This window comes from Taurulus bubalis (assembly GCF_910589615.1).
Source record: "Taurulus bubalis genome assembly, chromosome: 12".
In the NCBI taxonomy this organism is placed as follows: Eukaryota; Metazoa; Chordata; class Actinopteri; order Perciformes; family Cottidae; genus Taurulus; species Taurulus bubalis.
The window spans coordinates 25,858,625-25,871,085 of NC_136600.1; the positions used below are offsets into that span (position 1 = coordinate 25,858,625).

General features: G+C 43.0%; 1 protein-coding gene across 1 annotated transcript in view; it reads right to left on the reverse strand.

Moving 5' to 3' along the window:
• Nucleotides 1–12,461, reverse strand: part of bbs9 (Bardet-Biedl syndrome 9) — a gene marked incomplete at both ends in the record, with an annotated part of 88,731 nt that overhangs the window by 67,990 nt on the left and 8,280 nt on the right. Inside the window, 3 exons of the mRNA XM_079227381.1 lie at nt 4,819–5,002; nt 6,147–6,231; nt 10,484–10,658. Of these exons, the coding sequence (XP_079083507.1) occupies nt 4,819–5,002; nt 6,147–6,231; nt 10,484–10,658 (444 nt within the window). The remainder of the gene's footprint in view (nt 1–4,818; nt 5,003–6,146; nt 6,232–10,483; nt 10,659–12,461) is intronic.

Sequence of the window (12,461 nt, forward strand, 5' to 3'; positions counted from 1 at the left end):
AATGGTTGGCCTCCATCATTTGAAGCGATCGACTGATCGTGAGGTTCAAAGCGCTCGTAGAAAGCTCAGCTGTATATCGAATCAAGCGCTTCCTAAACCAACAGCCGGCCGCCGGGGAGCGACCCAGATGTTTTGGCTTCACTTTTTTGGAAGGGTTTGCAGTGAAAAGCTTTCCAGAACGAAGAGTAATAAACAACACGGAGCGGACGAGGAATACACCGAGTTCACATGAAGAAGAAGACGCTCATTTTAGGTCTTAAACCAAATTTCCATGATCAAACATTTAGTGAAATCTGGGTGTAAACAGTAAAAAGTGAGTAAATGTAGTATTCTCAGAATATTTAAAAGACGTTCACATGTTGGAGCATATTTCACCAATGTTGGCTTTCAACTGATAAAATGTGGATGTGGATTATTAGTTGAGCTCTAAAACAACGATATGCTGTTTTGATTGTTTTTAAATCGGGAAAATGCTCACGGACACTTTGCAAAGGGGACATTTCTCCTTCAACTATAAGCAGGGTTCACACACATTCTGACCAGTGGATTCAGGACTTTTCCATGACTTTAAACCAAATTTCCATTACAAACATTTAGTGAAATCTGGGTGTAAACAGTAAAAAGTGAGTAAATGTAGTATTTAAACTAACAATGAGAATACAAAGCATACAGTAAACCTTAAATGACACAAATGAATGAGACAATAGTTTGATTAAAAGAATAAACATTTATATAGATGCCTGTATGTATGCCTGCTTATATTTTGAGCGTCTTTCTTTTAAAAGCATATTATTTATTTCAAACTCAGCGTAAATGAACACATGAACACATGAATATAACACATTTACATGACTTTTACTAAACTTTTATTTTTTTCAAGAGCTTTTCCAGGCCTGGAAATAACGCCGTCAGTTCTATTTTAAGGTGATTATACACTAAAGAAAACAAACTTATTACTATTTTATCCCATTTATGCAAATATATATTCCCCTAAATGCTCCCAAAAAAACCATTGAGGAATCACGATAATGCTAAAACTATTTTAATTAACATTTTGGCAGTCCTAATGTGTACATTGTGTATATTTAGAAAGGTGAGGTCACTCGTACGAACCAAAAGGACTCAAACTCAAAGTAAAATAATAATAAATGACCAATTTACAAAACAAACAAATGAGGTTTAAAAACTACCACGATGTAAACTTCTCTGAGCTTCGTCCTCAGAAAACAGCGATTTCACAAAAATCCAACCGCGGCGCACGGAAATAAAACATTCCTGTGGCGGGCGGCGTGGCCCTTTAAGACGAGAAGAAAAATCATCCCTTCATGTCTCACATCTGGTTTGTATATTGAATTGTCATCGAGAGCTTTCATTCCACGACAAGGGCCGCTTTTATAGGTGTGTATATATATAACTAAAGTTACATACACACTTTCTCCTGTGACTCGTGGCTAGAAACATTAAATATAAATACTACTTGTGTTACACGCACACACACACACACACACACACACACACACACACACACAAAGGGCCAGTCCATCCCACCAATGGAGCAGCTACTGTACCACCTAGAGAGATCTGAGGTGACGGCCACACGCAAAAAACACACACACACACACACACACACACACACACACACACACACACACACACACACACACACAAGGAGTCAAAATGATAGAGTGTGTGTGTCGGTGCCACATCAAAGCCAGCGCACACCTTCCATCAACCAATAAAATGTTGACTGAGGAGGAGTGACGTAGAGACACCGTATCCTGTCAATCACCTTGTAGCCCCGCCCTAAAGCGCACCCTGCTTCTATACAACCAGAGGAGTCGCCCCCCTGGTGGTCAGGAGAGAGAATGCAGCTTCAACACATGAAGCATAGACTTCTATGCAACCAGAGGAGTCACCCCCTGGTGGTCAGGAGAGAGAATGCAGCTGTAACACATGAAGCACAGACTTCTATACAAACAGAGGAGTCATCCCCTGGTGGTCAGGAGAGAGAATGCAGCTTTAACACATGAGACACCTTTGAGGCTGAGGATCTGATGATCTCATTTCAAACAAAAAGATTGAAAGCAGGAGCTGAGAGTGTTTCTGGTGAGCTGTGGAGCTGATGAAGTTTTTTGCGAGAGAGAAAGAGAGAGAGCGACAGGGAGGTCGACAGAGGAGAGAGAGGGCGGCGGTCCAGCAGAGGCAGCTGTGAGGCTGCAGGCCAGAAGAAAGCCTGAGGCAGTGCTGCAGCGCTCCTCCTCGCGCCGTAAGAGACGCTCCTCGCTGAAGGTCCGGGGGTTTGCAGCCACGACAGCGCCGGGTTCTCCTAAACGTCGGCTTTTCTAACCGTGGAACCGAAGATCAAACACGGACGAGGAAGAGCGGCGCTGCAGCGGTCCGATCCCGGGAGCTGCAGTCTTCCAGACATGTGGGAAGTTTTATGTGGTTTTTAGATTGTTGACAGGAATTGGAAAACTTGTCCCAATAAAAAAAAGCTGCTTTTGTTGCTCTGGCACATCATGCATTGAATTTATAGCCGATCCCCAAGAGTAATTGAATTAATCTAAATAATGTCTGGAACAGATAGTGAAGTGAAGCACTTTAAAACATCCATCCAACCCCTTCTGGACCCTTCCTCCACTCCTCTTCTTGCTTTTCCTTTCTTTCCATCGGTCAGCTCTCCATATCAAGTGTGAAACAACAAAGATTGCGTCAATGGCACATTGGTGCGTAAACCGAACCAGACAGAAAATAATGTTGTTGCCGTAAAGAGCGCTCATAAAAAAGGTTGTTTATTGCTCCAGAGAGCGGATTAGTTTGGCTCGCGGTGATAAGAACCCGGCTTCAGAGAAGTTAAACTACTTTCCTCCGTATCAAAACGTAAACATCTCTAAAGCTGTGGCCCCTGGATGCCAGGGGACAAAAAGTGAGCAGACACAAAGAGCGGTAAAAGTTTCATGCACTCTCGTCCAATCACAGAGGCTGATGGGAAACAAACAGGCATGAAATGTCCCGAACAGAATGGAGAGAATGAAATTGATTGTGCAATACTGTTGTCATACTCTTGTGCCTTATTCTATATATTTTCTTACACTATTAACATTTATTGCAATGTTTTTTTGTATTCTTAATCTAATTCTTTTATTTTTTAACCTTAATTCTGTGTGTAAGGAGCACCGAGCAGAATAAGCTTTTCATTGTACGGAGTAACCGTCTGTTTTCTGCGTATGACAATAATCTGTCTCAGACAGATGTGATGTCAGCGATCTCTCCAACTAATGAAAGCAGGAAGCAGTTTTATATTTGCTGCAGTTTAGAAGTGAACTTTTTGCCACATTTTGGGCTTTTTCCCCTAAGTGATCTACATCTTGAATCCTTAAAACGTTAGAGGAAACGGGCGTGTTGTATTTTTTATTTTAATAACTCAGTCGTTTGTGGAGCTTATTTTAGCCTGAAGCATTTAAAGAAAACTTTTAAAGAGAAAATATAGACATGTGTGTTATTTTATGCCGTATATTATATAGAATAGCTCTCGCTCTATATATGGGTTCATTATGAAATCCATTCATGGTGCACCATATGTTTATGTACTACAGCGTGTTCCTTTTAATGCCTGCAGCAGAGCTCCTACAGCTCTTCCAGCACGTTCTGCCAAAAGCAGCTTCCTGCAGAGCCTCGTGTGGCACCGGGCCACGGGTCACTGTGTGCGTTTGGTCCACCCGTGCTCCACAGTTTGGCTGCAGCAGGTGCATGCTGCACGCGCTGCATGCTGCACGCTGCACACGCTGCATGCTGCACGCTGCACACGTCGGAAAATCAATATTTTGCGTGGTGATATTGCATCGATACACAGAAGCCAAGTATCGATCTTTTATTTTATCAATTTAAACTTTTTGGTCCTGGAATAATAAAATCAATTGCTTTTTCAGTCCACTAGATGGTGCTGTGTTGTTTTGTGGTGAGGTCAGCAGAGGTCCCGGGTCAGTGTGATGGTAGGAAGTTGGTCAAAACAAACATGGAGACATCGGAAAAAGAAATTAGAAATATGCCGTCCGCGTTTAAATTAAACGTCTGGACTTCCTGTCACTCGAAAACTTTATTTTATTAGATTAAATATGTTGACAAAGTTTTCCTTTGGGGACAATTCGCAGCTGAAAAAAAGGTAATAAATCGCAATACAACGCAGTATCGTGATCATATTGCAGTATCGTGATAATATAAATATCGGGACTTAAGTATCGTGATAATATCGTATCGGGACTTAAATATCGTGATAATATCGGGACTTAAGTATCGTGATAATATCGTATCGGGACTTAAGTATCGTGATAATATCGTATCGGGACTTAAGTATCGTGATAATATCGTATCGGGACTTAAATATCGTGATGATATCGGGACTTAAGTATCGTGATAATATCGGGACTTAAGTATCGTGATAATATTATATCGGGACTTAAGTATCGTGATAATATTATATCGGGACTTAAGCATCGTGATAATATCGTATCGTGGGACCTCTGGTGATTCCCACCCATTTCCATGGGTTGTGTTAGTTTGTTTCAGTTGGATCTGTCTTTAATGTCTTTTTTCATATTTATCTTGTTATTGTATATTGTGTATGTACATTAGTACGAACCGGAGTCAAATTTCATGTGTGTGTAAACACGCATGGCCAATAAAGCCGATTCTGATTCTGGTATTCTCACACGCACAGTTAAAGCCGGTTAATCTCAGATCAGGCGCCTGTGAAGGTGAACTATCCCTTTCAAAGATGATGTTCGTCTCGCTGCACTGGTGCTAACGCTTCATGGTTACCTGAGGCGAAAGGCAGGAAGCAGCTGGGGTTGAACTCCAGCTTCTTCATGAAGCGGATGTGGCTGTTGTCACGGAGACAGTAGAGGTTCCTCTCGCCCAGGACGAAGATGGAGGAGGTGGCGTGGGAGAAGGAGGGCACGCAGAGGTCCAGGGCCTGTTCTCCCAGGACAAAGGTCCAGTCAGGCTGCAGGAGGACACACACACACACACACACACACACACACACACACACACACACACACACACACACACACACACACACACACACACACACACACACACACACACACACACACACACACCTCATTTCTTCAATTTCAAAACAACGAGCGTGATGTGCACCACGAGTGACGCATGCGGTGTCTGAACCCTTCACAGAACACTGGTGCAGTCACTGAAATCCAACTCTTTTGTTGGGTATTTCCATTTCACGGAGGCAGAAATGTGGACAGAAGCGTTTTTAGCTCGAGTGAATGAAGACGTGATCTGTGTACGTTGGCATCCGCGCTTTCTGTGCCGCTGTGGGAAAATTCAAACTTTTATGGGGGAAGAGAATATATCCGACCGAACGTCTGCGGCAAGAGTTTTTTTTCTTTTAACCGAATCGACATTCAATCCATTCTCCGGCATCACAAAAAAGTCAGGCTAATTATAAAGATATATACGTCTTACGGTCACGGGTCAATGGAGTGTGTGTGCTGGTTCCCTTCGCTCTCAGGTTTCCTGCACATTCTCCAACGACGTCGCTGCCTATATTTCATAGTTTTGTATTTCTGGTACATGATGTGCAGGCGCTCACACTTGGGGTCTCGCTTACTCGTTGAATTGACTGTCTGGAACCCAGAGGAGCGTTTCATTTAACCGTATACGTGCACATAGAGGAATGTTGACACGCTGTACCGCACACACATGCGACCAACAACGCTGTTGTGTGAAGCACGTCGTGCACGCTGATGTGTGTACGACCCGCAACCCCCAAGTAGCTGTGTGAGCGAGGTTACCGGCGGTTACAGGAACCTAATTATGTCCAGAAGGATCCGTTTGCCTTTCCAGAATACGGGTTCCTCGTGCGTTTGACAGTTGAAAACCTCCTTCTGCTTCATGGATCGTGTTTATCTTCATTGCGTTCCATGCGTATACTACTTGTTATATGAATAATTTCTATCATATTCATGTAATGTGCTGTAACTCTGTTACGTTGTTCATTCTGGTCACATGACATCTGTTGCTTCTGTCCATCCAGGGAGAGGGATCCTCCTCTGTTGCTCTCCTTTGTGATTGTGGGCTACACAAAATAAAGTGAATTGCGCTGAGAAGAGCCGACTCACCGCCAGCCTCTTGCCTCCGGTCTTGAGCGGCAGGTCCGGATCCTGTCGACTCTCGGCCTCGGCGGCCACGGCCAGCGTCTCGTACCTGGGAGTCGGAGAGAGACGCAGACCGCTGCTCAATGCCAACGCGCTCACGTTGTTTCTGACTGTGTGTGTAAAACGCAGGGCTTATTTTTTTATTTTAAAAAAGGGTTTAAATTATAGTCTTTGGTGAAGGCGTTCAAAAGTGAACGTTATCCTCAGAATATTCAAAAGACGTTCACATGTTGGAGCATATTTCACCAATGTTGGCTTTCAACTGATAAAATGTGGATGTGGATTATTAGTTGAGCTCTAAAACAACGATATGCTGTTTTGATTGTTTTTAAAATGGGAAAATGCTCACGGACACTTTGCAAAGGGGACATTTCTCCTTCAACTATAAGCAGCGTTCACACACATTCTGACCAGTGGATTCAGGACTTTTCCATGACTTTAAACCAAATTTCCATGAGGAAACATTTAGTGAAATCTGGGTGTAAACAGTAAAAAGTGAGTAAATGTAGTATTTAAACTAACAATGAGAATACAAAGCATACAGTAAACCTTAAATGACTCAAATAAATGAGACAATAGTTTGATTAAAAGAATAAACATTGATATAGATGCCTGTATGTATGACATGAACACATGAACATAACACATTTACATGACTTTTACAAAACATTTGGGGTTTTATATTTTTCAAGGACTTTTCCAGGCCTGGAAATAACCATTTTAAAACTTCATGACTTTTCCAGGTTTTCCATGAACCCTGTATAATAGACGTATTCCCTTCAGATTAATTTGGAGCCGCGGTGCAGCGCTTTGTAGCTGCATTAGCTTTCTCCTCCGGAGGGAACAATTCACAAAAAGATGCTGGTGCTTAAAATAAAATAAAAATGGATCCCTGGTCCCAAGACCGCGACAACACCGTCTACTTTCCTGAGAGAGATTCCGTCTGCGAGGCCAGAAATCCCCGATGGACCTTTAAATAAAATCGGTCCTTGTAAACTACTTGTTCGGCGTCCCGGCTCTGCTTGTGAGGCTCGGTCAGCGTCTATCAGTTTTAATCAGCGAGCCGTTGGCGACTGGCTGAGGACGAAGAGGTCGGACTGATCTGCGGTCAGTTGACTTTGGCATCTCGGGCATCGGGAGCTTTCCAGTAAGAAGCTGGCAGAGGGAAGCGGCTTGGCGGGGATCGTTATATCCGTCTCTTCTAACACCTGGATGAACGCGACCCGAACTCCGGACCGCAACCCACACACTACAGAACCGCTGATTTATCCACTCAGGCGCCTCACTTGCTATTAGATGTTTGGACCAGGAGCGTGCTTTAATCAGAGACGGCAGGTCTGACCTCCACCTGCAACTTAAGGACCCGAATACAACATGGCCGCTCGTCATCAGAGCAGCCATCTTTACCTCCTCCTTTACAGGTTCCTTGTTCTGTTTAATAGTTAACACAAAAAAAAAATGGTTTTCATGTTTAACCCTCGTACTGGATGGTAACCAACATGCTACATGTTTACACAGACTGGACTCTATTGAATGTCATCACGTTGGTCTTAAGTATCTTTAGTTTGGATTTGATCTCTTCAACTGCTGCAAAGCAATTTCCCCTCGAGATAAACAAATAAAGTTTCAGAAATTAATTAATTAATATATAAATAAATACAATTATATATATATTCACAATTAGGCAAGGCAAATTAATTAATTAATATATATATATATATATATATATATATATAAATAAATAAATAAATAAAAGTAAAAAGAAGAAATTGATGATTTTATTATAATTTTCATAATTATAATTGTATATATATCTAAAAATAAATAAATAGAAGAAATTGTCCAATCAAATCATTTTATACCCGGATAAATCAAATTCCCGTAAGGGACCATAAACGCGAGGCTAATTCCTGAACATTGTGCATAAAACAGCGCTGTAAACTTAGATTATTTTGAGCGATTCATAGTTTTGAACCCGTCCGTCCGGTAGCCGTACCGCTGAGCTTCCTGCAGACTAACGAGCTGCTTGCTGGGCGACTGCCAGCAGAGAAACCTTTTCATGGCACCGTGACCACTTCCTGGAAGAAGACGGACGTATTGAACATGTCAGCGCGCTCAAGCTCAAAGCGACACGAGCGGATCGACGGCTGGAGAGTGAATGGATTCAATTCACCGAATGAAACTAAAACACTGAGTCCACCCTTCACCTGGAGGGCTTATTGATGATGGGATGTGAGGCAGCGTGAATGGATTAAAGCTGTGTGTGTGTGTGTGTGTAGCTCCATCAACCAGAAGATGGTTGGCATTATGAATGAGGGTAAAAATCACACAAAGCACCATGTGTGAGAGAGAAAAACCACAAAAATCTGATTATTCACCTGCATGCCTAACGTATGAGGACCAAGACACACACACACACATAAACACACACACACACACACACACACACACACACACACACACAGTCATTTTTGGTTTGCCATTGAAAAGTGTTTGTGGTGAACGTAGGGTGCTCTCTCACCCACGTGGACAAAGTTGTGTTAGAGCCTTACTGTGTCTGTGTGTGTGTGTGTGTGTGTGTGCGTGTGTGTGTGTGTGTGTGTGTGTGTGTGTGTGTGTGTGGTATCAGTCATCACCCAGAGTGTAGGACACCGAGGTTGAGGAAACAGTGTTCTCATTTATATGAAAGAGGATCTCTCGACCAACAAACACACTGATTTACCTTAAACAGATACATCATATACACACACACACATATACACACACACACACACACACACACACACACACACACACACACACACATTATACACACATTATACAAACATGCATACGCTCCCTCAGTGTGATGGGTAAACACAAACTGAAATCTCAAAGCTGACGCCAACACACACACACACACACACACACACACACACACACACACACACACACATCGAGCAGGAGTCTAACAGGCTAAATAAACGGAGTGAGATGGAACAGTTTGACCGGTCATCTGATATGTAATGTAATGTATATATGTATATATGTATATATATATATATATATATACATATATATATATATATGTATATATATATATATATAGACTGACAGCTTAGTGTCAAAAGGTGAGGATTTAAAAAGGAATAAGTTCCTGTTTCTGTGTCAAATGCACAGAAATGCTTGTAATAAAGAGGGAATATTACCAGGTGTGTTAATATTAATGGTTCTATAAAAGGTTTCTATATATGGCTCTCTCTCTTCAAGTGCGCATCATTATGGATTTCAGACATTTCATTTGTATTTATTGGGACATTTGTATTCCCGGGCACACGGAGTCCTCGGCTCCGAGTCGATCGTGAAGCACTTGAGTTGAGACGTAATTTGTGGACGCGGCGTTACGAGTTACTGCTGAATCACTTCCTGCTGCTCGCGTTTCACATTAACCCCTAGGGGGCAGACTGAGCGATTGTTATATAAAACTGTAAATCATAGCTTGTTTTGTGAAGAAAAAGCCCCAAAACTGCTGTATTTGGATGTATTGAACACCATAAGTAATATACAAGTGAAATATATGGTTTGGTACATGAGAAAATTAAAATAGCATTCAAATAGCCCCAATGAGTCCTCACCTGAATGTTCTCTGTTCTAAACCCTCTCTAACTTTGTTCTGCTTCACTTTATCAATGTCAACCTTTGCAGAGAGAATGTTCACATATTGAGCTATGATTTGGGTTAGAGAATGTTCACATATTGAGCTATGATTTGGGTTAGAGAATGTTCACATATTGAGCTATGATTTGAGTTAGAGAATGTTCACATATTGAGCTATGATTTGGGTTAGAGAATGTTCACATATTGTGTTATGATTTGGGTTAGAGAATGTTCACATATTGAGCTATGATTTGGGTTAGAGAATGTTCACATATTGAGCTATGATTTGGGTTAGAGAATGTTCACATATTGTGTATGATTTGGGTTAGAGAATGTTCACATATTGTGTATGATTTAGGTTAGAGTTGGACCTTACAGCTGCATCATTTCAAAGAAATAATCATCCTGAAAGTGATTTTTTTATAGGCGGACCTGGAACCTTTTCATTTTTTTCTGTGTGTCGTCTTCATTTACTCTTAACCAGTAACATATAGACTGATATTTACACATCTGAACTAAATCTCACATGTGTACCTTTTATTATAACACCAACAAACAGCCCTACTGGTTGCAGAGATACACCCTTTTTAGTTTGGGGATGGTATTTTCGAGGAAAGGGCCTACAAATAGGTTGGTTTTCTTAAGGGAAGAGGAACACGACGTACTTGTAGCTCTCCAGCTGGCGAGCGGAGGACACGGTGAGGAAGCTGTCGGTTCTGGGGTTGTACACCAGCGGGCCGGGCAGCAGGAAGCCGGGGAGGAACCTGCCGAAGGTGTAGCTGTCCTGCTCGAAGAACATCAGCATGCCGTCCATGGACTGGATGCACAGCGAGTGGTGACCTGGGGGAACAGGCGCAGAGGATCAGACCCCCGACTCCTGTAAAGACCACTACCTCAGACACTGGTGTGTTCACAAGGTGGTACACTATATGCAGGGTTCACACACATTCTGACCAATGTTCCATGACTTTTAACTAAATGTCCATGACAAACATTTAGTGAAATCTGGGTGTAAACAGTAAAAAGTGAGTAAACAATAGTTTGATTAAAAGAATAAACATTTATATAGATGCCTGTATGTATGCCTGCTTATATTTTGAGTCTTTCTTTTAAAAGCATATTAATTATTTCAAACTCAGCGTAAATGAATGTCATGAACACATGAATATAACACATTTACATGACTACATATTACTACTATACATAAGTAATAGTTTGATACGAATCAAATATTTTTTTTTTTTTAAAGGATTATTTCTCCCGCTGTGTGGCCAGGTGTGGAGGTGTGAAAGTGGGCGGGGTTTGAACCCGCAACACAAGAGCACCTGAGACGTGACTCCTACAGTTTGTGTCTGTTGGTTGTTTTTCTTACTGAGACAGTGTGTGTTGTTTCTTTGTGCAAAAAAATATGAACAGAATAAATATGTTCTGTTCCCGCTTAACATGTTTTAAGTAATTAAACTCAAAGCAGCAACATTCATGGCTCCTGTTTCATTTCAGCTGCGATGTCATGTTGTGCTACGAGGTGTGTTTCTCCCTCTGGCTGAATCTGATCTCTCCATTAACACCTCCACACACACACACACACACACACACACACACACCTGGCTGTGTGTGTGAATGCGTACGAGCCTGTGTGTGTGTGTGTTAGGAGGCCTAATGGAGGACACACTAAGCCCCAACACAGAGAGAGCAGCGCGGCTGTGGTGACCGCAGAACTATAATTAGGCCTCGACGCGCTATTAAAACTCACACTGCCATCGACTAGAGGTCAGAGAGGCAGCCACCTACAGCGCAGCACACACTCTCACACACACACACACACACACACACGCACACACACACACTTGTGAGACGCTAACGCGTGGTCGTGAGACGCTAACGCGTGGTCCTGAGACGCTTGTGAGACGCTAACACGTGGTCGTGAGACGCTAACGCGTGGTCCTGAGACGCTTGTGAGACGCTAACACGTGGTCGTGAGACGCTAACGCGTGGTCGTGAGACGCTAACGCGTGGTCGTGAGACGCTAACGCGTGGTCCTGAGACGCTTGTGAGACGCTAACACGTGGTCGTGAGACGCTAACACGTGGTCGTGAGACGCTTGTGAGACGCTAACACGTGGTCGTGAGATGCAAACACGTGGTCGTGAGACGCTTGTGAGACGCTAACACGTGGTCGTGAGACGCTAACACGTGGTCGTGAGACGCTTGTGAGACGCTAACACGTGGTTATGAGATGCTAACATGTGGTCGTGAGACGCTAACACGTGGTCGTGAGACGCTGACGCGTGGTCGTGAGACGCTAACACGTGGTCTAGAGATGCTAACTCGTGGTCTAGAGATGCTAACACATGGTCGTGAGACGGTAACTCGTGGTCGTGAGACGCTAACTCGTGGTCGTGAGACGCTAACACGGGGTCGTGAGACGCTAACTCGTGGTCATCAGATGCTAACACATGGTCGTGAGACGCTAACACGTGGTCGTGAGACGCTAACACGTGGTCGTGAGACGCTAACACGTGGTTGTGAGACGCTAACTCGTGGTCGTGAGACGCTAACTCGTGGTCGTGAGACGCTAACACGGGGTCGTGAGACGCTCGTGAGACGCTAACACGTGGTCGTGAGACGCTAACATGTGGTCGTG